The 24,714-nt window shown below is 40.7% G+C and overlaps 1 protein-coding gene and 1 pseudogene across 1 annotated transcript; one reads left to right on the top strand and one right to left on the bottom strand.

The window, feature by feature from the left end:
* The first annotated feature begins 7,610 nt into the window (after nt 1–7,610).
* On the top strand, nt 7,611–9,594 carry LOC123509915. The gene is made up of 3 exons (XM_045264537.1): nt 7,611–7,814; nt 8,890–9,039; nt 9,121–9,594. The coding sequence occupies exons 1-3, from the start codon at nt 7,611–7,613 to the stop codon at nt 9,592–9,594; spliced, it is 828 nt and encodes a 275-aa protein (XP_045120472.1).
* A 787-nt stretch (nt 9,595–10,381) lies between these two features.
* On the bottom strand, nt 10,382–24,449 carry LOC123509824 (annotated as a pseudogene).
* Between the last annotated feature and the right edge of the window lie 265 nt (nt 24,450–24,714).

The following is a 24,714-nucleotide window of genomic DNA, read 5'->3' as shown; positions in this document are numbered from 1 at the left end:
GAGGATAGACAGAACTTAGAAGAGGAAGTAGAAGAAATCCATAGAATAACAAAACTCAGAGAAACAGAAGGTTGCAAAGATATATATATAAAGAAAAATAGAAACGAGGAGGAAAGGAAGAGACACAACAAATTGATGGCAGAAGCAAGAGAAAAAAATAATGAAAGGTCAGAGGAGGAGGAGGAGGCATTTTTTTGGAGAATTATAGGAGACAGGATAAGGAAATGGTATATAAAAGAGAAGGAAAAGAAAAAAATGGAGCAAATTTAACTAAAAATGATAAGAACAAGAGATTAAAAATGATGTATACAAACATAGATGGGATTTTATCTACTAAATTAGAATTAAGAGATTACATAAAGAAAGAAGAACCAGACATTGTATGCCTGGTGGAAACAAAGTTAAATGAAGCAATAAAAAATAGACATAGATAAAAGGTATAATATATGGAGGAGAGACAGAGTGGGTAAAGGAGGAGGAGGAGTCATGATGATGTTAAGGAAGGAGATAGTGGTAAATCAAGTGGAGTTTGGGGAAGGAAAATCAGAAATACTGTATATTAAGATACATATTAATAAAAAGGAGTTAACAATCATTGGAACATATGTGCCACCAAAAACAAACTCATGGACTAACCAAGAATATAAAGACATGATAAATGACACAATAAGGAGTCTTACAAGAATCATTAAAGAAAGGAGAAAAGTGATATTGGTAGGAGATTTCAACTGTAAGGAGGTGGACTGGGAAAATTATGAAAGTGGTATGGGGGGAAGATGCCTGGTGAGATAGTTTCCTGAACCTAATGATAGATAATTTGATGGTCCAAAGAGTAAAGGAAAACACAAGACTCAGAGGAAATGATGAGCCGGCGAGATTGGACTAGTTTTAACAAGGGATATACAAATTAACGATGATATAAGATATAAGTGTCCATTGGGAAAGAGTGACCATATAATATTAGAAATGGATATAGAAGAAAGAAAGGAAGATAGAGATGAATCATACAAAGGAGACCGATTGTTATCGCCACCGAGAGAGAGAGAGAGGGATAGAGGGAGCGATGAAAGTTGTTTACAAGATAGGAAGTGCTGAGTCCCGTCTCATAGATAGAGAATTCCTGGGTCAGCAGTGAGGTCAGAGGGTGAGTTCACTGCCTCATGCCAGGCCACACCAAGGAGCAGTCCTCAACAAGCTATCGCAGAGTACACGTTAACATCGTTATCTCCTTGTAACGTGCCGTAGACCCGAACACGTAAGTTCATTGTCCTTCAGACGTATACGTATTTACCCCACACGCTATTCTATGAGTGTATTTATCGTATTTAGATTTTTATAATGTATTTAGTCTCACAAAACGTAGCATATATGTACTTATATCACAGCCGTTCTCATTTGGTGGGAATATGGGTATAATATAAGGATTCGACCCGTCGAGGGGTCCTAATTATTTCACCTGCATCCTTGCCAAAGGGAAACGCGCTTATTGTATTGTTTGTTTGTATTTTATCGTAGTGCCTTTGTCAACAGGTTTTGACCGAAAAATATATATATTATCGTGTCAACGTGAGGGTCTCACTGTCCTGCAACCACCTTGATGGGCAGTAACAGTCAAAACGTGGGGTCCACGACGACACGACAGTGACGACAACGGTGAAACAGGATATTTGCAGGCCTCCCGTGACAGTGACAAGCAGTGATGAACATCATTTATGTTTACTCAGTAACATTCTATGGGATCTACTTGTCATACTCAACAATTAGTTGGTGCACCAGTGATTGTTACTTGTGTGTGTGTATCATTGAATGACGACAAACTTACAAGCACATATTTACGTGCATGCAGTGAAACTCTATGGGATTCACTTAGCGCAATCCATACCCAGTTTGTACTGTGGTGATTGTTAATTGTGTTTATGTGTGTATAAGGAATAGGAAATGGTGACAAACAGTGAACCTACCTACGTACCCAATGAACGAAATTCTACGGGGATCACTTATCAGATTCCGTAGTCAGTGTAAATATTAGTAATTGTTGACTTGTGTTTATAAAGATAAGAAGTGTGTTAAAGAGTGACAAACACATTGACAGGCAAAAGCAACAATGGATTAGGTCGTGAGATCGAGTTTCTCTCTCTTTATAGATGCTGAGTTAGAAAGAGCTGTGATAGGTGAATGGGATGTTTAGACGACGCCAAGAACTTCCTAAGGGATTTATCCATGGTACAATAACTTTTTGATAGGTAGACGCACGAGAACATTATTGGAACCACCAGCTGACTCAGTGACGTCATCCGGTCGTGTAAACAACTCCATATCTTCGAGTGAGTGTACACGTGTGGCAGAATTTGATCTTGGATTGTATGTTTCATGTGCCTTAATATTAATTTCTTATTGTTAGTATGGGCAAAGCTAGACCTTGTGCAGTGTATGAATGCACGCCTGCCAAGTCTAGTAATTTTAAATATTCTAAATTCCCCAAGAACAAGACCACCGCAAGACAGTGGCTCCAAAAATGCTATCGTGCTGACACAGTAAACGTAAATAATGCCGTGATTTGTGAGCAACATTTTAGTTCCGCCCAAATTAAGTGCAATTTGAAATATGAGTTATTAGGTTCCCCAGTTCCAAGGAGTTGGAGGGATCTAAAAAATGAGGCAGTCCCTGATCAAAATCTGCTATTTCGTGGACACGATAATGGAAGTGGCCTTTCTGCAGAAAATACAGGTAAGGAAACTTAGATTTACTGGCTAAATCTGATCAGTTTCAACACTCAAAATTAGAAATTGTATAATCTGCTTATGCTTAATGAACGAAATTAGTTCTACTAGTAGCCTAGACCTAGTCCATAATTTACAGGCTATGCCAGCCTTACAGGCTACTGACTGTACCATGGTACAATAACTTTTTGATGTGTCTCGTTATTGTACCATGGGTTTGCACTCAAGAATAAAGTACCTATATGAAGTGTGAATAGTTTAGGGCCGATGCAAGCTAAAGGAATGGATTGCCACGTTTAAATAGCGGTATACACTCACGGTCCATTCATATTACATGCATTTCAATGGCTTACGGTCCCCACTGAAATGCATTTAGTATGTGACAGCACCGTAAACAGAGCGTGACCGTCCCTGTATAGTGTGGATCGCCTTTAGACTCATATGTGCATTAGCCTTTAGCCTGTTGTAGTTTTATATGTAGAGAGAACAGTGAGGTGCTGAAGAAGACGACGAAGGTACATGAAGGTGAAGAGCTTGAAAAATCCACTAACAATGTTTTTGAGCCACATCTACTAGGCTATCTGACATGTCTTTATCCGTACAATATCTTGTCTATCGCTATGAAATATCATCAACATTCAATCACTAATGTGTATCATATTTAATTTTCGACTCCATAACTAATGGATCATGAAAAGAAAAAAGTTTTATATTAATTATTCATGATTTAATGAGTAGCAGACTATCGCGATCAGAGCTGGCTAGGCAAGTGGATGACGTCACAGAAACAGCGTTTCAGAAGACTTACCAGTAGGGCTGTGAGTTCAAGACTCTCCTGCGTCTACCTGTCTCATTATTGTACCATGGATTTATGTATCGTATTTCACAACCGGCTTGTATGTTATTTTTAGTGTAGGGGCCAAGTGATGAGAGTGTCTTCACTGCTGTCTGCGCATTTACCAAGGCACCGGTATTAGGCTATTGAGCCACTTCTACTTACACACATATGGTGTGTAATGTCTGCTGACGCACGTATGGTGCGTAGTTCTGCGGACGCACGTATGGTGTGTATCTTCTGCTGACAGACGTATGGTGGGTAACTTTTGCCGCCAGTACCCATAGTAAACTTGGAGGAAGCCTGCAGACATCATCGTTATCATCTACTGACAGCACTACCTTCCAACATGGAAGAAAACAAATCTGAGAAGGCCAGCTCACCTGAGCTTGAGCCAAAAGACATTGTTCCTGGAGACGTAGGCATGGAGCCAATGATGGAGGAAGGCCTGGAATCAACAGATGGTAGAATTGAAAGACTGCCACATAACATCACACATCCATGGCAGAGTGAGAAGGACTTGAACTCCACTACGCCGTCGGAGGATCAGGACATCACGGAACAGCTATTTGAACGCAGTCAACAAATACAACAGATGTTTACTCACATGTCGACCGTAGTGAGAAGCTTCAACGAAAGTGTAAATCAGCTACATGCAGTGAAGAAAACAGGACATGGTAGAGCAATGCCAACCTTGACTGCTAAAGAAATCTCTCCTATTACTGAATTGGAAACGGCTTCTGGGTGTGAAGGCAACTCGTCCTTCTCTTCAGTATCCGAACCAGGACAGTCTCACCAGGGGGAGTATGAGAGTGTCCGAGACTGTACTAGCACAACCAACCTGACTATACCCTCTACAAGCAGACATGAGGTGGGCGATAACAACTTAACCAGGTCATCAAAACCACCTGGAAACCAGGAACCAACTGTCACTTCGAGGAATGAGGGATGGATGAAGGAGTTGCTATCCACCTTAAAACTTTCTCAGAAGCCATTGCCCATGTTCAGCAAGGGCTCTTGTGCAGATTACTGGACGTTCAAGCGCGCATTCTAAGGTCACGTTCAAGAGGATGGAATATCAGAACGTCAAAGGTTGGGATATCTGATTGCAGCCTATTCTGGCCCAGCAAAACAAGAGTTGTGCGGTTGTCAGGAACTAGAGGATCCCAAGGAAGGATATAAAGAGGCCTGGGACTTACTGGAAACCAGACATGGTAACAAACGTACATACATTCAACACTTGATCAAAGGAATATGTGAGGGACCAAGCCTGAGGATGAACGATATCAAAGGCTTGCGCCTTTTTGTGGATGCCTTGAGCACCTGCGTGAGGAACTTGAAAATTATGGGAGAACTAAAACCAATTGAAACATATGCATCTATGCACATTATAACAGGGAGATTTAAAGGGAAACTAAGAGAAGACTACGTGGATGAGTCATATAAACACGAAGAACTAAACATGGGCACCTCGTGCGATGCCGAGTGGTTGTTAACATTCACAAAAAACATGCTCAGAAAGGCTGAGAAGGACGGAGAACGGATAGAAGATTCAAACAGACAACGTGCAAACTCGTCATATGAATCCTTACCAAAAAGGAAGAGTATGGGATTGATGACCGCGACGTCAAGGGTGACGAACAGAAGTCAGACACAGTGCTCGCTGTGTCAGGGACACCATCCCATCGACACATGTAGGTGCTTCATTGAGATGAATACAACTAACCGCCTCTCACTAGTGCGATGAGAGCGGCGGTGTTTGTCTTGCTTCGGCTATAATCACTGGATCACGACATGTCCCCGAAACGTGCTGTGTGATATTGATGGCTGCGTAGAATTTCATTCTCGCCTGTTACATTTCACAGGAAATACAATAGATAGTCATATTCAAGGCAGATCAACGAGGCTCTCAAATGCTCCTCAAGGACTAAAAAGAACTCACCTTGGTGGAGACACCCCTCTTTCCCTTCATAAGAGATTAAGACAGACGCTGCTACGGGCCATTATGCCACCAGACCTATCCACAAGTAATACTAACCCTGAAGCAACTAGTTCCTCACAGAAAGAAAATACAGATAAATTCAACACCCTGGTGACCCTTAATAAGAACAAGAAGGATCCTTTCAGATGGTTCAGCACTGGACAAACAGGAGACGAGGATGTTTCAACACCGAGTACTCCCTATCATAAGGCATGACTGAGGAGTAGAAGTTCAAGCAGAGTAGTTCTCCCCATTGTAAAGGTGAAGGTGGGAGCTAAGAGCCAAGACCGAAGAAACTCCATCATTACGTGCGCCCTCTTAGATTCAGGTAGTGATAGATCTTATTGTAAGTGTGGTCTAGCAGATCGTCTACAAGCCAAAGGGAAGCCAGTGCAGCTAACTATTGGCACAATTATGTGTGAAGATACACAGCTAAACACTGAACAACTTGATTTAATGGTGACCAGCACAGGAATGAGGAAGAGCCGAACCGTTCTTATTCCCCAAGTTATAGTTGTGACAGAACTCCCATCCTCTCTGAAAAGTTCTTTTGCAAGGTCCAGTGATATGGAAGTGTGGTCTCACCTTCGAGACATTGCACAGTTCCATGCTCCAAAGGAAGTGGAACTTTTGATAGGCTTAGATATACCCCAAGCCCTAGTACCATTAGAAGTAAGATCTGGAAAGGATGGAGAACCATTTGCAATGCGCACCATTCTTGGTTGGACGATTAATGGCACTAGACGGCCATGATGTAACCACAGTGAACAGTCACATCACCACGACAATTGCAGAAAATCAAAGAAAATACCTGGACCACCAAGTCAACCTTTTATGGGAACTAAATGCCACCAACAACAACTGTGATGATCCCATCTCTGTCGAAGACAAAAGAGTCACGAAATTATAGTCAGAGAACATGGATGGACATTACCAACTTCCCGTCCCATTTCGCAACAAGAGCCCAGACCTTCCAGACAACAAAGAACTTGCCGAACGACGGTTGGCAATCCTTAGGAGACGTCTCGTGAAACATCCGGAACTCTTCATCCGATATCAAGAAGAAATGTCACGCTTACTTAGTGAAGGCCATGCCGAGCGAGTTCCCTCTCATAATCTCAATACTACACCTGGCAAGACTTGGTATCTCCCACATCATCCAGTACTAAATCCTAAGAAACCAGAAAAGATGAGAATAGTCTTTGATTGTGCAGCCACTTATAAGATGTTATCATTAAACAGTCAAGTGATGCAAGGATCCGACCTTAACAACAACTTGATGGGCGTCCTCCTCAGATTTCAACAAGAAAGGGTAGCTATAATGGCAGATATTGAAGCTATGTTCCACCAAGTGCTCATGACTCTGGAACACAGAGACGCACTGAGATTCCTCTGGTGGAACAATGAACATATGTCAGGGCCTCCTGCTATGTACCGAATGAAGGTGCATCTATTTGGGGGAGTGTGGAGCCCTTCATGTGCAGCATTTGCCCTACAACGAACATTCCAAGATCACGGAAAATATCTTCATGAGGAGATCCAGAAGGCAAGCCGCAATTTCTACGTCGACAATCTACTACACTCAGTAGAATCCCAGGGCAAGGCTACAATTGTCATTCATAGGCTCAGAAAGTTGTTAAACAAGGGAGGATTCAAGCTCACAAAATGGTCCTGTAACCAAAAGAGTGTTCTTAAGGAAGTGCCACAGTCGGAGCAAGCCATGGGAGTGAAGGAAATCCTATTGGGCGACAAGTTGCCCACGGAATGAGCACTGGGCATTCTGTGGGACCTGGAAGAGGACGAATTAGCAGTGCAAGTCCAAATACCAAAGAAACCAGAGACGAAGCGGGGTCTCCTAAGCATGATCAGCTCTATATATGACCCTTTGGGCTTTCTCGCCCCTAGTGTCATAAGAGCAAAGATGATCTTCCAGGAAGAGTGCAGACGCAGAACAGGATGGGCTGAGAAATTAGCTGACAAAACGATGACAGCTTGGCGAAGGTGGCTAACTTACCTTCCCTATCTTACGTGCATACGCGTTCCTCGATGTTATCGACATGAATCAACCGGTAGTATGACAGACGTACAACTGCACCACTTCAGTGACGCTTCTCAGCATGCCTATGGCGTGGTGTCATACCTGAGGATGACAAATGCAGAAGGAGCACATCAAATCTCTTTTGTGTGTGGAAAGGCCAAGCTGGCCCTTCTGAAACAACAGACCATACCCCGTCTTGAATTGTGTGCTGCAGTATTGGCCACAAGGGCAGACAAACAAGTACGTAAAGAGCTTGACCAAAGAATCAATAGAACGACGTTCTAGACAGACAGTACAGCTGTCTTACAGTATATTAGAAATACTGAACGACGCTTTCACGTCTTTGTGGCCAACCGGATTTCGGCGATTCATGAAGAATCTAACCCAGAACAGTGGAGGCATGTGACCTTGTCAATAAACCTGGAAGATGACACCAGTCGGGGCCTTAACGGAATGGAGCGCTCGAGGAGCAGCAGATAGATTCGAGGGCCAGCTTTCCTCTCTTTAGATGATCAGTGGCTGAGGAATGACTTAGAGGTTCCAAATCTCACTGATGAGGACCCAGAAGTGAAAAAAGAAACTACAGTACTGGTAACTAACGTAAGTCAAGGACAGGACATCCTGGAGAAATTATAAAACAGATACTCCTCTTGGTACAGGCTCTTGAAAAGAGTAGCGTGGATTAGGAGATTCCTACAATGGCTGGTTGGGAAGAAAGATGGGTCGTGTCATCAGGGTAACAGACTCTTGGCAAGAGAGGTAGAAGAAGCAAGGCTTGCAGTATTGAAGTGCCTACAAGGGTAACACTTCTTTCAAGAAATTAAAACATTAAAAGGGACACAGCGTGTAAAGCATGGCGAAATAAGTCGATTAGAACCTCATTTGGGCATGGATGGCTTGATCAGAGTAGGCGGCCGCTTGACACGAGCGGCCCTACAGACAGACCAAAAGATCCTGATACTGCTACCAAGGGAGGACAGACTCACGGAACTTATTGTGCAAGAAATACATGCCACCAAGACTGGACCCTCAGGCCGTGAATACGCACTCGCGGCATTACGCGAAAACTACTGGATTCCTAAATGCCGGTTACTTGATCGCATGTTACGGACTTGTGTAACGTGTCGAAGGACCAATTGGACACACACGAGACAAAGAGAGGCCGATCTCCCTGAGGATCATCTATTCTCTGGAGAGTAGATGATCCTCAGCCGTTTACCTACACAGGTGTAGATTGCTTTGGCCCTATCCTGGTTAAACAAGGGCGAGCTCGTGCAAAAAGATGGGGTTGTTTATTTACTTGCCTGACCACCAGAGCCATACATTTAGAAGTCCTTACTTCTCAAAGTGCAGACTCTTCATTTCTGCTCTAACAAGGTTCACAGGACGCAGAGGTACTCCCAAACGCATTCACTCTGACAATGGAACAAATATGCTTGGAGCCACCCATGAACCAAAGGAACCAGTGAGCAGTTGGCATAATAATAACATAGTCAGAGACGCTATCCTCTGACGCCAAGTAGAATGGCGATTCAATCCACCAAAGGGCGGAGTATGGGAACACCAAATCCGGACAGTAAGGAAGGTCCTTCAGGCAGTAGTAGGCTCCCAAACACTGGATGATGAACGCCTTCATACACTATTCTGCGCTGTGGAAGAAATTGTTAATGGAAGACCTATCACTCTTGTGTCCGACGACCCCAACGACCTTATAGCACTAACGCCACTTCAGTTACTCCGGATGGGAGCTGACTTTCTCCCTGTGGGCAATGACCTGACTGTAGCAGACACATACTGCCGTCGATGGAAACACGCTCAGTATATAGCAGATCAGTTCTGGAAAAGGTGGCTCAAGGAATATCTTCCTACACTCCGGCAAAGACGAGGACCCTTAAGAACTCAAGGCGACTGGCACCCTGGCGACATCGTACTCATCACGGATCAACTCCCTACCTCGAAGTCAATGGATGCTTGGCAGAATACTAGAAGTGATACCAAGGGCCCATTCATTAAACATTAGGGTTACTGGGCTGCAATCCGAATCCCCAACGTTGGGTATCCTACTACGAAACTGGCGTGCTGATTTTTTAAACAGAAAACGGCAACCCGACGTTCGTGTGAGGTTATCGGAAGAGTTGGCAGCCTTCGCTCCCGATATTGGTAGACCTGAGCACATATAAACAAATCCACGTGCTACCTTTAGTGCGCCCACAGCTTCGCCGCTATCATGAGTGTGCCTGCCTCTTCTGTTCTCCTCCTCTCTCCACGAGAAAAAGCTGCCGCACTCACGAATACTCAGAGACTGTCTGAGGTGATAACTTCAAAGAAAATCCTACTACAGCCCAGCTTCTGGGAGACCCAGCAGTCTGTAAGTTGTGTGTGTGTGTGTGTGTGTGTGTGTGTGTGTGTGTGTGTGTGTGTGTGTGTGTGTGTGTGTGTGTGTGTGTGTGTGTGTGTGTGTGTGTGTGTGTGTGTGTGTGTGTGTGTGTGTGTGTGTGTGTGTGTGTGTGTGTGTGTGTGTGTGTTTTGTATATATGAGTGAAAACAAATAAATAAGACAAACAAATCTTGACCTCCATTTATTTTCACGACCTACACTTTGAGATTGATATATAAATATATGAAACATTTCTTTCATGTCTTGTCCTTCACAGGAAAATATCATATAATTACATCCTACATGGTACTTGTATCTTGTATTGAGTCACATAACAATGTATTAAATGACAGATGCAATTGAGTTTAAGATTGAAATGATATGCATTACAATTTTGGGATAGAGGAAAGTACGTGTAATTTGGCACATTTTAAAACCAGTTATCAATTATGCAGCTCCGTAATACCAAGCCACTGGCAGCATTCTCAATGGGTACTGCTTGCTCAGCATTTATGTTTGGGATTGCATTTCCAAGTACCTCATCCTCATCCATCTCATCAGGCATGGGAGCATTGTGTAAACCAGCAATATTGTGCAAAATGACACATGACATAATTATTTGCTTAGTTGTGCTAAGTTTTGTCGGCACCTCTTTATTAAGGATGGCAAACCTACGTTTCAGCACACCAAAAGCTCTTTCAATAACATTTCGGGTTTTAATGTGAGCTGTGTTATACTTCCGTTCTTTCTCAGTTGTTGGTGAAAGAAGCGGAGTCAGCAAATATTTCCTGCATGGGTACCCAAAGTCAACCAGGAGATACCCACTATAATTTCCTTCCTCTAACAGATGGCACACTCTTGAATTATCAAATACTCTGCTGACATGCATACTACCTGGCCAGCTACATATTATGTTTCTAAATACTAGGTTATAATCACAAATCCCCATAAGATTGATGGCAAAGCGGCTCTTTCGTGATCTATAGAGTTCCGCATGATCACCTCCAGGGCTTATTATATTGATGTACGAGCCATCAATACAACCAATACAACCTGGCATGCCAGCAATATTGAAGAAATTGGAGGCAAGGTCAGGAATGTCAGTTGGCTCTGGAAATTTTATGTAAGTCCGAGCTAGGGTACATAAAATGGTTGAGATACTTATAACAATTTTACATACAGAGGCAGCAGACATCCCCAGGCAGTCAGCCATACATATCTGGAAGCTTCCTGTGGCAAAATACATCATTGTTGTGAGGAGCTAGAGGTATGCTGGAATACTACAACCTGTAGACATAGCAAAAGAAAAAATATGTTAATTTCTCATCAAGAACAATTCCTAGGAATGAGAAATTAATGGGACTAGAATAATGTATCATTCAAGATAAAATCATTGTCTACAAGCAATTAAAGAAGTATGAAATATGCACCTGAGAACAAAGGTGTACGTTGGTTTAGAGGAAAATGTTGAAGTCATGAGAAAAATGAGGAATAGAAGCAAGAAATAAAATACAATTTAGTTTACCTCGTCCATCCTTGGCTCTTGGCAAATCTGATTCCACTTGGCCAAGAAGGGTGTGAATGCACTCCTTTGACAGCCGGTACCTCCGAATGAACTCCTCCTCAGAGTAGGCAGCAAAAGGGTTTTGGTGATCCTTGACCAGTCTCCTTGGCAACCTTGCTTCATCAGCACGATCAGCATGGTGAAGGTGCACAAGAGCAAGAATGCCAGCCTAAAAAGAAATTCATCTTCTTAAGTCCTCCCTCACAAAAAATACTAGCAAAATTAATGTTAATGGCTGCAGACTTCATGGTTATAAGTGGAGTTCAAGTTAGGTTAGGTTAGCTTAGATTTGGTTAGGATAAGTTAGATTAGGTTAGGTTAGGTTACAGTTTATACAATGTAGGTATATGTAGATATATAGGTTATGTAAGGTTAGGATAGGTTAGATTAGGTTAGGCCTTACCTAAACCTAATCTAACCTCTCCTAAAAATATGCTACTCTGACCTAACCTAACCTATCCAAACCTAACCTAACTTTAACTCCACTATTAACATTTACTATTAACAGATATGCCATATGATCAGAAATGGATCCCAAAAACTTATCCAAGTAATTCTCTGGGATCCTCAAATGATGAGATTGCATTGGGCTGGGGCTGGTTTTGGTTATGGGCAGACTCCTCCTGATTTACTATGCTCGCTACAGTTATATCGCATTAGTTAAGAAATAAGCTATCCAGATAATGTACATTTTTACCTGTATGATTTATCAATAACAATGCCACAAAATGAAATGTCAACATATATGGGAAGCAGAGCTAAAGCCTGCTGGCCTGAACCACTCACTGGCTGTCTGGCTAGCTGGCGGCTGTCAGAGACCTGCTCCATCATAATAACAATTAATTAACCTGCGTGAGATGGCTAAACTAATCAAAACAAAGTTAATTCACCATAAATAATCTTACTAAAACAACTTGACCCACAGCTATCCTGCAGCTGTTCTGCAAGCTTTTCTAACGACAAACAGCTTCCACACATTATTTGGGCTCTGCATGTAATATTGACAAGTAATAGTGCTATACATACCATGGTTGAAGCTCCAGGGAGGTGTAGAGATGTTGGTAAGAAGTGAAGACAGGCTAGAAGCTTGCGCCACGGCAACAGGCCCCTAGGCAGACGCCAAGTCCAAACACCAAGTTCTTTTAAAAAGTTTAAATACTGACAAAAATTATTGTATTCGTGTAATAATATGTTTAACCTCTATTATTACGTATTTCCATACAATCATAACACATTTCTGCCATGAATGAGAGGATAATACGTTCTCAAGCAAAATTCGTAGGTGCTTTCGGAGTGTCAGGCTCCCGATAGATTTCTCCCAAAACGTGTCAATATTTCTTCAGATTCAGACGCAGACGCTTGACATCTCGGGGTCCAGGAGTGTTTAATAAATCGACTTCACCGGATTCGGAATGCGGGCCAGTAATCCTAATGTTTAATAAATGGGCTCCAAGTGAATATGGCCTTGTTCGCCAAGTCAAGGTGAAGACAGAAAACTCTGTCCTCACACGCCCAGTGTCCAAACTTTGCCAGTTGGAAGATGTCCACTGCAACGACGCCCCATGAGCATGGTTTCGAGGTCCGAGTACCTCGACAGGGGGAGTGTTATCGCCACCGAGAGAGAGAGAGAGAGAGAGAGTGTGAGAGAGAGTGTGAGAGACAGAGAGAGGGAGAGAAGTAGAGCGAGAGAGAGAGAGAGAGTGATAGAGGGAGCGATGGAAGTTGTTTACAAGATAGGAAGTGCTGAGTCCCGTCTCATAGATAGAGAATTCCTGGGTCAGCAGTGACGTCAGAGGGTGAGTTCACTGCCTCATGCCAGGCCACACCAAGGAGCAGTCCTCAACAAGCTATCGCAGAGTACACGTTAACATCGTCATCTCCTTGTAACGTGTCAGACCAACACGTAAGTTCATTGTCCTTCAGACGTATACGTATTTACCCCACATGCTATTCTATGAGTGTATCATCATATTTAGATTCGCATAATGTATTTAGTCTCACAAAACGTAGCATATATGTACTTATATCACAGCCGTTCTCATTTGGTGGGAATATGGGTGTAATATAAGGATTCAACCTGTTGAGGGGTCCTAATTATTTCACCTGCATACTTGCCAAAGGGAAACGCGCTTATTGTATTGTTTGTTTGTATTTTATCGTAGTGCCTTTGTCAACAGGTTTTGACTGAAAAATATATATATTATCGCGTCAACGTGAGGGTCTCACTGTCCTGCAACCACCTTGATGGGTGGTAACACTGATTAAATTACAGAATGGCTGATATTGAGGACCTCAAGAGCTATTTTAAAAACGTAAACTGGGAGGAGATGGAAAACTCAGAAACGGTTCAAGAGAAATATAACTTATTTTTGGAAATATACAAAACAGGAATCAGGGAATATGTCCCGAAATATAGAACTAAAGAAGGAAAGAAAGATTGGTTTAATGCAAGATGTGCTAGAACAAAGGAGAAACGAGATGGAACATGGAAAAGGTGGAGAAGAAACAGAAATCCAGAAAATAAGGAAAACTTCAAAACAGCAAGAAATGAATATGCTAAGGTGAGAAAGGAAAAAGAAAGGAACTATGAAAAGGACATTGTCGAAAAATGTAAGGAACAACCAAAATTGTTCTACAGATTCATAAATGGAAAAATAAGACAAAAAGAAACAATAGAAAGGTTAAAAGGAGATAACAGAATGGTGAAAGACCCAAAAAGTATGGCAGAACTGTTAAATAGTAAATTTCATGAGGTCTTTACTAAGGAATCCAAAATTGAAAGACCACAGGGTAATGGAGAGACTGTCCATATGAAAGAGATTAAAGTAACCAAGCTTAAAATAAAAAAGTTGATGATGGAACTATATGAGGAAAAGGCAATGGGATCGGATGAAGTCTCAGGTAGAATACTGAAAGAATGTAGGGAAGAACTAGCAAGTCCTATATACAACATCATAAAATGCTCAATAGAAAATGGAACAGTGCCTGTGGAGTGGAAAAGAGCTGAGGTGGTTCCCATATATAAGAGCGGAAGGAAGAAAGAACCTTTAAATTACAGACCGGTATCACTAACTAGTGTAATATACAAGATGTGTGAAAAAAGTAATAAAGAATCAATGGATTGAGTTTCTTGAAGACAACAAATGATCAAATAGCCAATTTGGTTTTAGAAAAGGTCGGTCATGTGTATCAAATTAAATGAGTTTCTACTCTAGAATCGTTGATAAAGTACAAGAGAGAGAGGGATGAATTGACTGTATTTATTTAGATTTAAAAAAGGCGTTTGATAAAATGCCACATGAAAGATTACTATGAAAGTTAGAGGAGAAGGGTGGCTTAAAAGGAAGCACATTGAGATGGATGAAAAATTACTTGAGAGGGAGAGAAATAAGGACGATAGTTAAAGATATGAAGTCCAAGTGGAGAACAGTAGACAGCGGAGTGCCACAGGGGTCAGTATTGGCGCCAATACTTTTTCTCGCTTATATAAATGACATGCCAGAGGAGTGAACAGCTACATAAATCTGTTTATGGACGATGCGAAACTGTGCAGTCATTAAACAAAAGAGGATTGTGAAATACTACAGGAAGACTTAAACAAGATCTGGAAATGGAGTAAAAATGGGAGATGGAATTCAATGTGGACAAAAGCCATGTCATGGAAATGGGAAAAAGTGAAAGACGACCAGTGGGAATCTATAAGATGGGAGATGGAGTAGAACTAGAAAAAGTAAAAAAGGAAAAGGACTTGGGAGTGACAATGGAAGAAAACAATCAACCGGTAAGCTATATTGATAGAATTTTCAGAGAGACGTATAATTTGCTAAGAAATATTGGATTAGCATTTCACTATATGGACAAAGAAATGATGAAGAAATTGATAAGTACTAAAATAAGACCTAGATTGGAATATGCAGGAGTTGTGTGGACCCCCATAAAAAGAAACACAAGGAAATTGGAGAGACTACAAAAAATGGCTTCAAGAATGGTTCCAGAATTTAAAGGGATGACATATGAGAAGAGACTAAAAGCTATGGATCTACCAACCCTGGAACAGAGAAAAGAGAGAGGGGATCTGATAAAAGTTTATAATTGATTAACGGAATGGATCAAGTGGATAATGAGAAACTAATCCTGAGAGAAGAATATGACATTAGAAGCACAATATTGCATAGTAAGAAACTGAGGAAAGGAAGATGTCTGAGATGTTAAAAAAAAATTTAGTTTCCCGCAAAGATGTGTTGAGACATGGAACAGTTTGAGTGAGGAAGTGGTGTCAGCAAAGAGTGTACATAGTTTTAAAGAAAAATTGGATAAGTGTAGATATGGAGACGGGGCCACACGAGCATAAAGCCCAGGCCCTGTAAAATTATAACTAGGTAAATACACACACACACACACACACACACAGACTGGAGGAAAATGAAAAACGATTGGTGGATGAGAATGCACACTTGAGAGTGGAGGTTGAAAAATACAAGAGATGGTTGGAGGAGAAAATGGAGAGAGTAGTAAAGGAGAAAGATGACTTTAAGGAAATGATTAGTGAGCAGAATGAAAGGTTTGAAAGGGAATGGAAACTGAAGAAAACACAATGGACTGAAGCAGAGATGGTTGGATTACAAGAAATAATTAAAGATCATTTGAAGGAAGACAAAAAAGAAAGGTCCAAGGAACTGGTTAATGTAATGAAGAATAAGGAAACATTGATAAGGGAAATAGCAGAAAAGAAGAAGAGTGTGTTAATATTTGGGATGAAAGAACAAAATATAACATATAAGCCTAAGAGAATTAAGGAAGAATTAAAAACGGTAAGAGATCTGTTCAAAAATCTAAATGGTGATGAAAAAAAAGACCTACAAGAAGAAGTGGAAGAGATACATAGACTGGGTCCGTATAAGGAGGGAGTGAGCAGACCGATTAAAGTAGTACTGAAGTCACAACAATCTGCAGAGGATGTCCTATATAGAACATCAAAGTTAAGAGAGATAGAAGGTTGTAAAGAGGTGTTTGTGAGAAAGAATAGAAATGAGGGAGAGGAGAAGATATAAGGAATTGGTGGAAGAGGCGAGAAGGAAAAATGATGAGCGGTCTGAGGAGGAAAGAGAAAAGTTTTTTTGGAGAGTTATAGGAGAGAGAGTCAGAAAGTGGTATGTGGAAAGAAGGAATGCGGAGAAACCCCTAGAGGGAGCAGTGGGTGGACCGTAATGTATACTAATATAGATGGGATACTGTCAAGTAGATTGGAATTGCAAGACTATATGATGGTGGAGAAGCCTGATATAGTGTGTTTGACTGAGACAAAATTGCATGAAAAAACAAAGATAAATTTGGATAATAAATATAATATATGGAGAAAGGATAGAGAGAGTAAAGGTGGAGGAGGAGTTATGATTATGACGAAGAAATAAATAAATGTGGATAAGGTTTGGTATGGGAAGAACAACGCAGAAGTGATAAGCATAAGGATAAAAAGTGATGGAAAAGAATTAATAATCATGGTGACCTATGTACCTCCTAAAACAAATTCTTGGACATTAAGGAATACGACAATATGATCAAGGATACTTTACAGAGTTTGGAAAGTGTATTATCTGGAAAAAGAAAGGTGATACTAGTAGGAGATTTTAATTGTAAGGAGGTGGATTGGGAAAATCTAGTAAGTGGTGTTGGAGAGGAAGCATGGGGAGAGAGATTTCTTAATCTAATGATGGAAAATATGATGGAACAGAGGGTGAACGAAAATACTAGATATAGAGGAGATGATGAACCAGCTAGACTGGATTTGGTGTTAACAAGAGAAGTGTACCTATGTGGAGATATACAATACATGTGTCCTTTGGGAAAGAGTGATCATGTGGTTATGGAAATGCAGATAGCAACAACACAGCGAAGGAAGGACGAGACATACAGGAGTGGTAGATTGAATTATAGAAAGATGGACACAGAAAGTTTGAAAAATTATTTCAGAAAATTAGATTGGGAGGAGATGTTACAAATCAGAGAAGTGCAAAAAAATATGAGATTTTTATGAAATATTATAAAGAAGGAGTTATGAAATTTGTACCAAAGTATAAACCGAGAGAGGAAGGAAGAAAGGATTGGTTTAATGCAACTTGTGTTAAGGCTAAGGAAAAGAGAGATGTGGCTTGGAAAAGATGGAAAAGAGCAGGAATATACTAAATAAGGAGAATTATAGAGTGGCGAGAAATGAGTATGTGAGGGTAAGGAGGAGGAAGAAAGAAAATTTGAAAAGATATTGTAGACAAGAGTAAGGAACATCCAAAATTGTTTTACAGGTTCATAAATGGTAAACTTAAAAGAGAGAGTCCATTGAAAGATTAAAAGGAGAGCAAGGGATAGTAGATGACCCTAAGAATATAGCGGAATTGCTAAATAATAGGTTTCAGCAAGTATTTACTAAAGAAACAATGTTTGTAAAGCCTCAGAATGTACAAGGAAATGTGCACATGGATGACATTAAGATACCTAAAAGGAGTTATATAAAATGTTGGAGGAACTTAAAGATGATAAAGCGATGGGACCAGATGAAGTTTCAGGAAAATTATTGAAGGAGTGTAGAGAAGAATTGATTGATCCATTATATGATATTATAAGGTGTTCATTAGAAACAGGGAAGTACCAGTAGAGTGGAAGAGAGCTGAAGTGGTGCCCATTTATAAGGGAGGCAGTAAGGAAGAGCCTCTTAACTATAGACCTGTGTCTCTAACAAGTGTGGTCGGTAAGATTTGTGAGAGGGTGATAAAGAAATATTGGATACGGTTCCTGGAGGATCATAAGTTATTATCGGATCATCAATTTGGCTTTAGGAAAGGGAGGTCATGTGTAACAAATCTACTGAGCTTTTATTCAAGAGTGGTTGACAAAATACAAGAGAGAGAGGATGGATGGACTGTGTATATTTGGATTTAAAGAAAGCTTTTGACAAGGTACCTCACATGAGACTGTTATGGAAATTAGAGATTTATGGAGGACTGAAAGGAAAAGTGTTAAAGTGGATGGAAAACTACTTGAGATGGAGGGAGATGAGAACGGTAATAAGGGATGCAAAGTCGGACTGGTTGGTGGTGGAGAGTGGAGTCCCACAAGGCTCAGTGCTGGCACCAATACTTTTCCTTGTATATATTAATGACATGCCAGAGGGAGTAAACAGTTATATTAATTTGTTTGCGGATGATGCGAAGTTGTGTAGGTGTGTGAAGAGTGAAGAAGATTGTGAAATTTTACAGGCAGATCTGGATAAGATTTGGGAGTGGAGCAAGAGGTGGCAAATGGAATTTAATCTGAGCAAAAGTCATGTGATGGAGATGGGAAGAGTGGAAGACGGCCAAGAGGGTCATATAAGATGGGTGAAGAAGTAGTGTTGAAAAAGGTGGAAAAGGAAAAGGATTTGGGAGTGATAATACAAGACCATGGGCAGTTTGAGGCTCATATTGATAAGATGTTTGGAGAAACGTATAATTTGATAAAAATATTGGATTAGCCTTCCATTATATGGATAAAGATATGATGAAGAAATTAATTAGTACGGTAATTAGACCAAGATTGGAATATGCTGGAGTGGTTTGGTCCCCTTATAAAAAGAAGCATATAAGGAAGTTGGAGAGATTGCAGAGAATGGCAACAAAAATGGTTCCGGAATTGGCAGAAATGACCTATGAGGAGAGATTAAAAGAAATGAATTTGCTTACCTTGGAACAAAGAAGAGAAAGAGGAGATTTAATACAGGTTTATAAACTGTTGAATGGACTGGATGAAGTGGATAATGAGCAAATGATGTTGAGAGAGGAAAACTTAAATAGAACTACAAGATCGCATAGTAAAAAGATAGCCAAGGGAATATGCTTGAAGGATGTGAAGAAATATAGTTTCCCACAAAGATGTGTGGAGGTGTGGAATGGTTTGAGTGAGGAGGTGGTGTCAGCGAGGAGTGTGCATAGTTTTAAGGGAAAGTTGGATGTGTGTAGATATGGAGACGGGGCCACACGAGTATGATACCCAGGCCCTGTAAAATTACAACTAGGTGAATACACACACACATGTCCCCTTGATCGTCTTTTCAGAACACGAGAGGCACGCCTGCGTCTCCGTGAGCCACTCTGGGTTCTCAATACGATGTTTGGAGTCTGTTCTCCATCACCACTATCTCTGTCTTTAACTTCTCTCTGTTCTGAGAAAACAGAATCATTTTCCGAGTCTTCACTACTGCTGTTTTCGCTTTCTTCAGTTTCTTCCTCTTAATCAGTCACTGTAGTCAGGCTCAGAAGCACTGCTAAATAAAAATGATCTGTCTTGTTCCATAGTGAGTTATGAACTGAGACATCCCTTCGCTCTTATCAGGGTGCTTTCGACACGGCGGGTCGCTGGGGTTGCCAAGTGTCGCCCTCGGAATAGGAGAATAGCTTCGTTACCTGTAAATATACAGAGCTAGTGGCAACACTACGGGTGAAAAAGAAGCCAGATACTTCCACTCGCCATCTGACTCGAGAAACCGCGCGTGGAGCTCAAACATGAGGCGCGAAAATTCTTGATTACGGGAACGATCGCCGTCGCTACGGACGCACTGATGCAATCGTTTATATACGATCACCGGAACATAAGGGTTAAGGCAAAGACTATAGATAAAACAAGACTGGAAAGACTGCCATTCACCATGAGAAATTCGTGTCGCCAGGAAAGATGCCAGATACCGCTAGAACAGTGGATAACAGCGCCATCCAATGAGTGAACCGCAAACTAACGCCTCTGTAAACAAACAGCACCACGATTTGAATAATCGCTTTGAGTTCCTTCCTCTACACACACACACACACACACACACACACACACACACACACACACACACACACACACACACACACACACTATCAATAATGTACTGTAGTACAGTACATATCTACTTCATCCACCTGTGACTCCGTTCAAGCTCCCTTGCATCCAACTTGAGTTATAAGTATATCATAGAGATATATGTATATTGTACATGTGCGATAACTATTTATAATTAGGGAGGTGACACACACACACACACACACACACACACACACACACACACACACACCGCGTAGTGTAGTGGTTAGCATGCTCGACTCACACTCGAGAAGGTCCGGGTTCGAATCCCGGAGGCGGCGAGGCAAATGGGCAAGCCTCTTAATGTATGGCCCCTGTTCACCTAACAGTAAATAGGTACGGGATATAACTCGAGGGGTTGTGGCCTCACTTTCCCGGTGTGTGTAGTGTGTTATGTGGTCTTAGTCCTACCCGAAGATCGGTCTATGAGCTCTGAGCTCGCTCCGGAATGGGGAAGACTGGCTGGGTGACCAGCGGGCGACCGAGGTGAATTACACACACACACATAATGAGCTCTCAGATCGCACCGTAATGGGCAACGTCTGGCTGTCTCGTCAGAGACTGCAGTAGATCAAACAATGAACACACACACACACGTGTGTGTGTCGCCTGACTAATTATAAATAGTTATCGCACATGTACAATATACATATATCTCTATGATATACCTACAACTCAAGTTGGATACAAGGGAGCTTGAATGGGGTCACAGGTGGATGAAGTAAATATGTACTGTACTAGAGTACATTATTGGTAGTGTGTGTGTGTGTGTGTGTGTGTGTGTGTGTGTGTGTTTATTTACCTATAGTTGTGCTGTACAGCATGGCACATTATCCTGTCTCCATATCTATAGCTATGCATCTAGCTTGTCTTTAAAGATGTGTATGGTGGCTGCAGTAACCACCCTTTCACTTATTTCACTTAAGCTATTCCAGATGTCTACTGTTCTCTCTGTCTGTGTGTGTGTGTGTGTGTGTGTGTGTGTGTACTTTCTCTATTTTATAATGTACTTTGGTAAATTACATGTCACCTACTTAGTTACATACGAGTATTTTCAAATTGGTTCAAATAAGCCAAATTACAGATTATATATATATATATATATATATATATATATATATATATATATATATATATATATATATATATATATACATACATAAATACAAACTCCGTTAATTCGGCTCTTAATACTCTCAAAAGACCAGAAATCCAGATTTTTAAGGTAAAAAAAAAATGACAATTAAAATCAGGAAAAAAATTAAAGTTTTACAGAGTATGTTTTTTGCAGTTGAATTCTTTATTTTCTTTCATTTATATGGAAATACAGAACAGTGTTTGATATGCATACTTTATGTACTGAAAAGAGATAAAACAGTATGCTGAAAATATGTAATATTCCTGTGTTTTGTAACTGTTGTGTTTGGTGTTTTTTGTTGGCGTTGGGTACTGCAAAGTAAAAAAGTAATATGCGTACATACTGTACCTGTTTGGTGCTCTACACATGGATTACTACTGCATATTAATGGTAAGTTTTTGTAAGTCATATTTTTTATTTGCCAATTTTGAATGCAATGAATTTTTTTTAAGTGTTATACAGAAATCTGGAATTCTCATGAAAGGAAAAACACATATCTAAGCAAGTTTAATAAGTTCATTGGAAATTATAAACATAAACAATTACCAAAACAACAGGCCTAGATTTTAGAATGGAAGCTATGTTACAAATATAGCAGAAGCAAACAAATATCATGCGGGTTTATACTGATTTGTACAGGTCTCAACCAAATCTAGTATACTACGATCCACATGTTATACACCAGTACTTACCTGTCATGATCTTTAGGAAAGTGATGGAAGACCAAGTGTGGGTGGGTGCCCTTTGTCCTGCGACAAATAACACATGGATGCCCCACTCTAGTGTTCATTTTTGCGGATTTCTTGAGAACATGCGGCGTGTAACCTGTCACTGCTGTGGGCCCACTTGTTTGAGTGTTGACACATGTAAACATGCAGACGGATCAATGGTGCTGATCTTGATCTTAAGCTGCAACAGCAGCGCCATCGCGTGAGTGAACCGCAAACAAGAAGAGTTGCCAGTATGCCTAGGCTACACGGTAAATTGACGCTTTCCAGTCTTGTTTATTTATATAGTCGTTGGTTAAGGCAGTTTGGGTTAGACAATGGTACTCTCACCAAGGTACTCGAGTTGCCTATTCTTAATTAGAATTGTTGTTTCCATATACTAGTAAGTTGATCTGTTTGATTTTGGACTTTTAACCCCTTCAACACGATGATGCTTATTTTGTGACATCGGGGCGCTCATGGCAGACCTGATGACACGCATATTGCATGGCAGCTTTCTACTAAGATAGTGTGCTTTCCCGAATACTGTATGAGATCGCTCATAATGATACGATGGCATACCGACTTTCATCATTATTGCAAAGGTGATTGACTCTCTTATATCAGGATAAGTACTGATGTGCCATGCTGGAAATAATAATTTAACTTTTTTTAAATGTTTCTATGGTACCAATAGATTAGTTTACCACAAAAATTAACGTTTTCTATCGTTTGTCTTCAGAAAATGGCCTTGAGAAGACAGAAAATTTATTTTTTCTATAAAATTTGTGTGGGTTTTTTCCTATTGTACGTACTTAATATAGAAGATCACTTACCATCATCATTATTTCTGTAGTGAGAGAGAGAGAGAGAGAGAGAGAGAGAGAGAGAGAGAGAGAGAGAGAGAGACGCTCCTGATTCAGATATCTCTCCACCCCCCACCCAGCCCGGATATGGTGCCAAGACTTAGCCCGGAGTGAAGAGGTTAAGTGGAACAGATATGATGTCTTCATGTTTATTGTTGTCTGGAGTAATACACTTCCGATCAAAGATGTACTTTTTTTAAAATGTGGAGATGACCAAATAAACCTCAATGCCAAGTTACTAGAAAATTAACTTCTACGTATAGGTACATTTCTTCATGAACAGTTTGATTTTGCTCGTGTTATTACTTAGAAGGAATTATGTAGAAAATGTATTAACTTATTGCATTTTTATGTTTATAGGATGACACTGAAAGCATATTTTATATTGTTCTTGTGTGAGCGGAGGAGACATGTCTTGCGCTGCCACCTGGTGACAACCAATGATTTTGAGGACTCCGCATTGATAACTCAGTCAGTATATTTTTTCTATGATGCTATGAAATAGACTACAAGAAATTATGAACATATGAAGCCCCATGAATGGGTTTATTTTCATAACTTTAGAAATCAAAGTCTGATGTTTACTGTCGTTTCAAACCGTTCTTCTGCATATCTGTTTTCAGCGTCATAGAGACCCACCAATGTTACCTGAAAGGACATTGGCCATCTTGAGTTATTTGTAGTCTAAAGGCATTTCACGTTCAGTCTATGGCAGGACAGCTTAGGGACGGGGTGGAATTTCCTAAACAGTTACGTATTTTTTATGTCCTTAAAAACTCCGTATCTATGCTAAGATCTATTAACTAAACACTTACGGACTTTTTACATACCTCAGAAATTTGTAACTCTCTCGGGACCCTGTAAGGTTTCGTAACCCGGACCTGTTAGCGCCTTTTCTCCCCTACACAACCCCCCAAGATAAACACTGACGAAGCCAGAGGTTAGAAGAAGAAGTAGATTGAATTAATGAACTACAGGTGACATAAGCACATGAGTGGCCTGAGAAGCAATGAAAACTAATGTATTAGCACGTGATAGCCTGAAAAGGAAAGGAGAGTGAAAAAGTAGGCTAATTGCAAGTGACATTGTCATATGACAGTGGTCTGAGGAGGGAAGGAGATTAAGATATATGTAATACAGTGAATCTAGAAAGATGCTCAATGATAGTGCTAATACTTTTTTTTTTTTTTTTTTTTTTTTTTTACTGGCGATATTGTGTAGTGTAAAGCAATGATCTGGGACGTATGAGTGCCTGACAGTTACGTACATGATTAAGAGAGAGAGAGAGAGAGAGAGAGAGAGAGAGAGAGAGAGAGAGCCAGCCTAAAGGCGGTGTCACACTAGCACTTTTTCCGTCGACTAATGCGATTTCCGTCGATTTTTCACTGTTCCGCATGAATTTGTCAGACGATAGGGATCGTTTCCATCGGCAAATTTTACGCCTTTGTTTACATACCAAGACCGAGACCACAAGACTTGCCACGTCTCCTCAACCTGCTGCTACGTGCATTGGTTCTACCACTACACTTTAGTAGTTTAGAATGGAGGGAAAACAGCATCCAAGGTGGACACGTCTTTCAGAGGAGTTCCTTGTGGAGAACATAAGGAGCCATAAGT

The sequence above is a fragment of the Portunus trituberculatus genome, chromosome 27 (genome assembly GCF_017591435.1).
Source record: "Portunus trituberculatus isolate SZX2019 chromosome 27, ASM1759143v1, whole genome shotgun sequence".
Taxonomy (NCBI): Eukaryota; Metazoa; Arthropoda; class Malacostraca; order Decapoda; family Portunidae; genus Portunus; species Portunus trituberculatus.
Note: the sequence above shows the minus strand (reverse complement) of the source record. Positions and strands in the feature narration are given on the sequence as shown.

What these genes read in the sequence shown, in the direction of transcription:
- LOC123509915 (XM_045264537.1), top strand. Translation starts at nt 7,611, where the DNA reads ATGACAGACGTACAACTGCACCACTTCAGTGACGCTTCTCAGCATGCC. An exon ending in CCACAAGGGCAGACAAACAA is followed by an intron (nt 7,815 to 8,889) that starts GTACGTAAAGAG and finishes CCTGACCACCAG; the next exon opens with AGCCATACATTTAGAAGTCC. An exon ending in CCCATGAACCAAAGGAACCA is followed by an intron (nt 9,040 to 9,120) that starts GTGAGCAGTTGG and finishes AATCCACCAAAG; the next exon opens with GGCGGAGTATGGGAACACCA.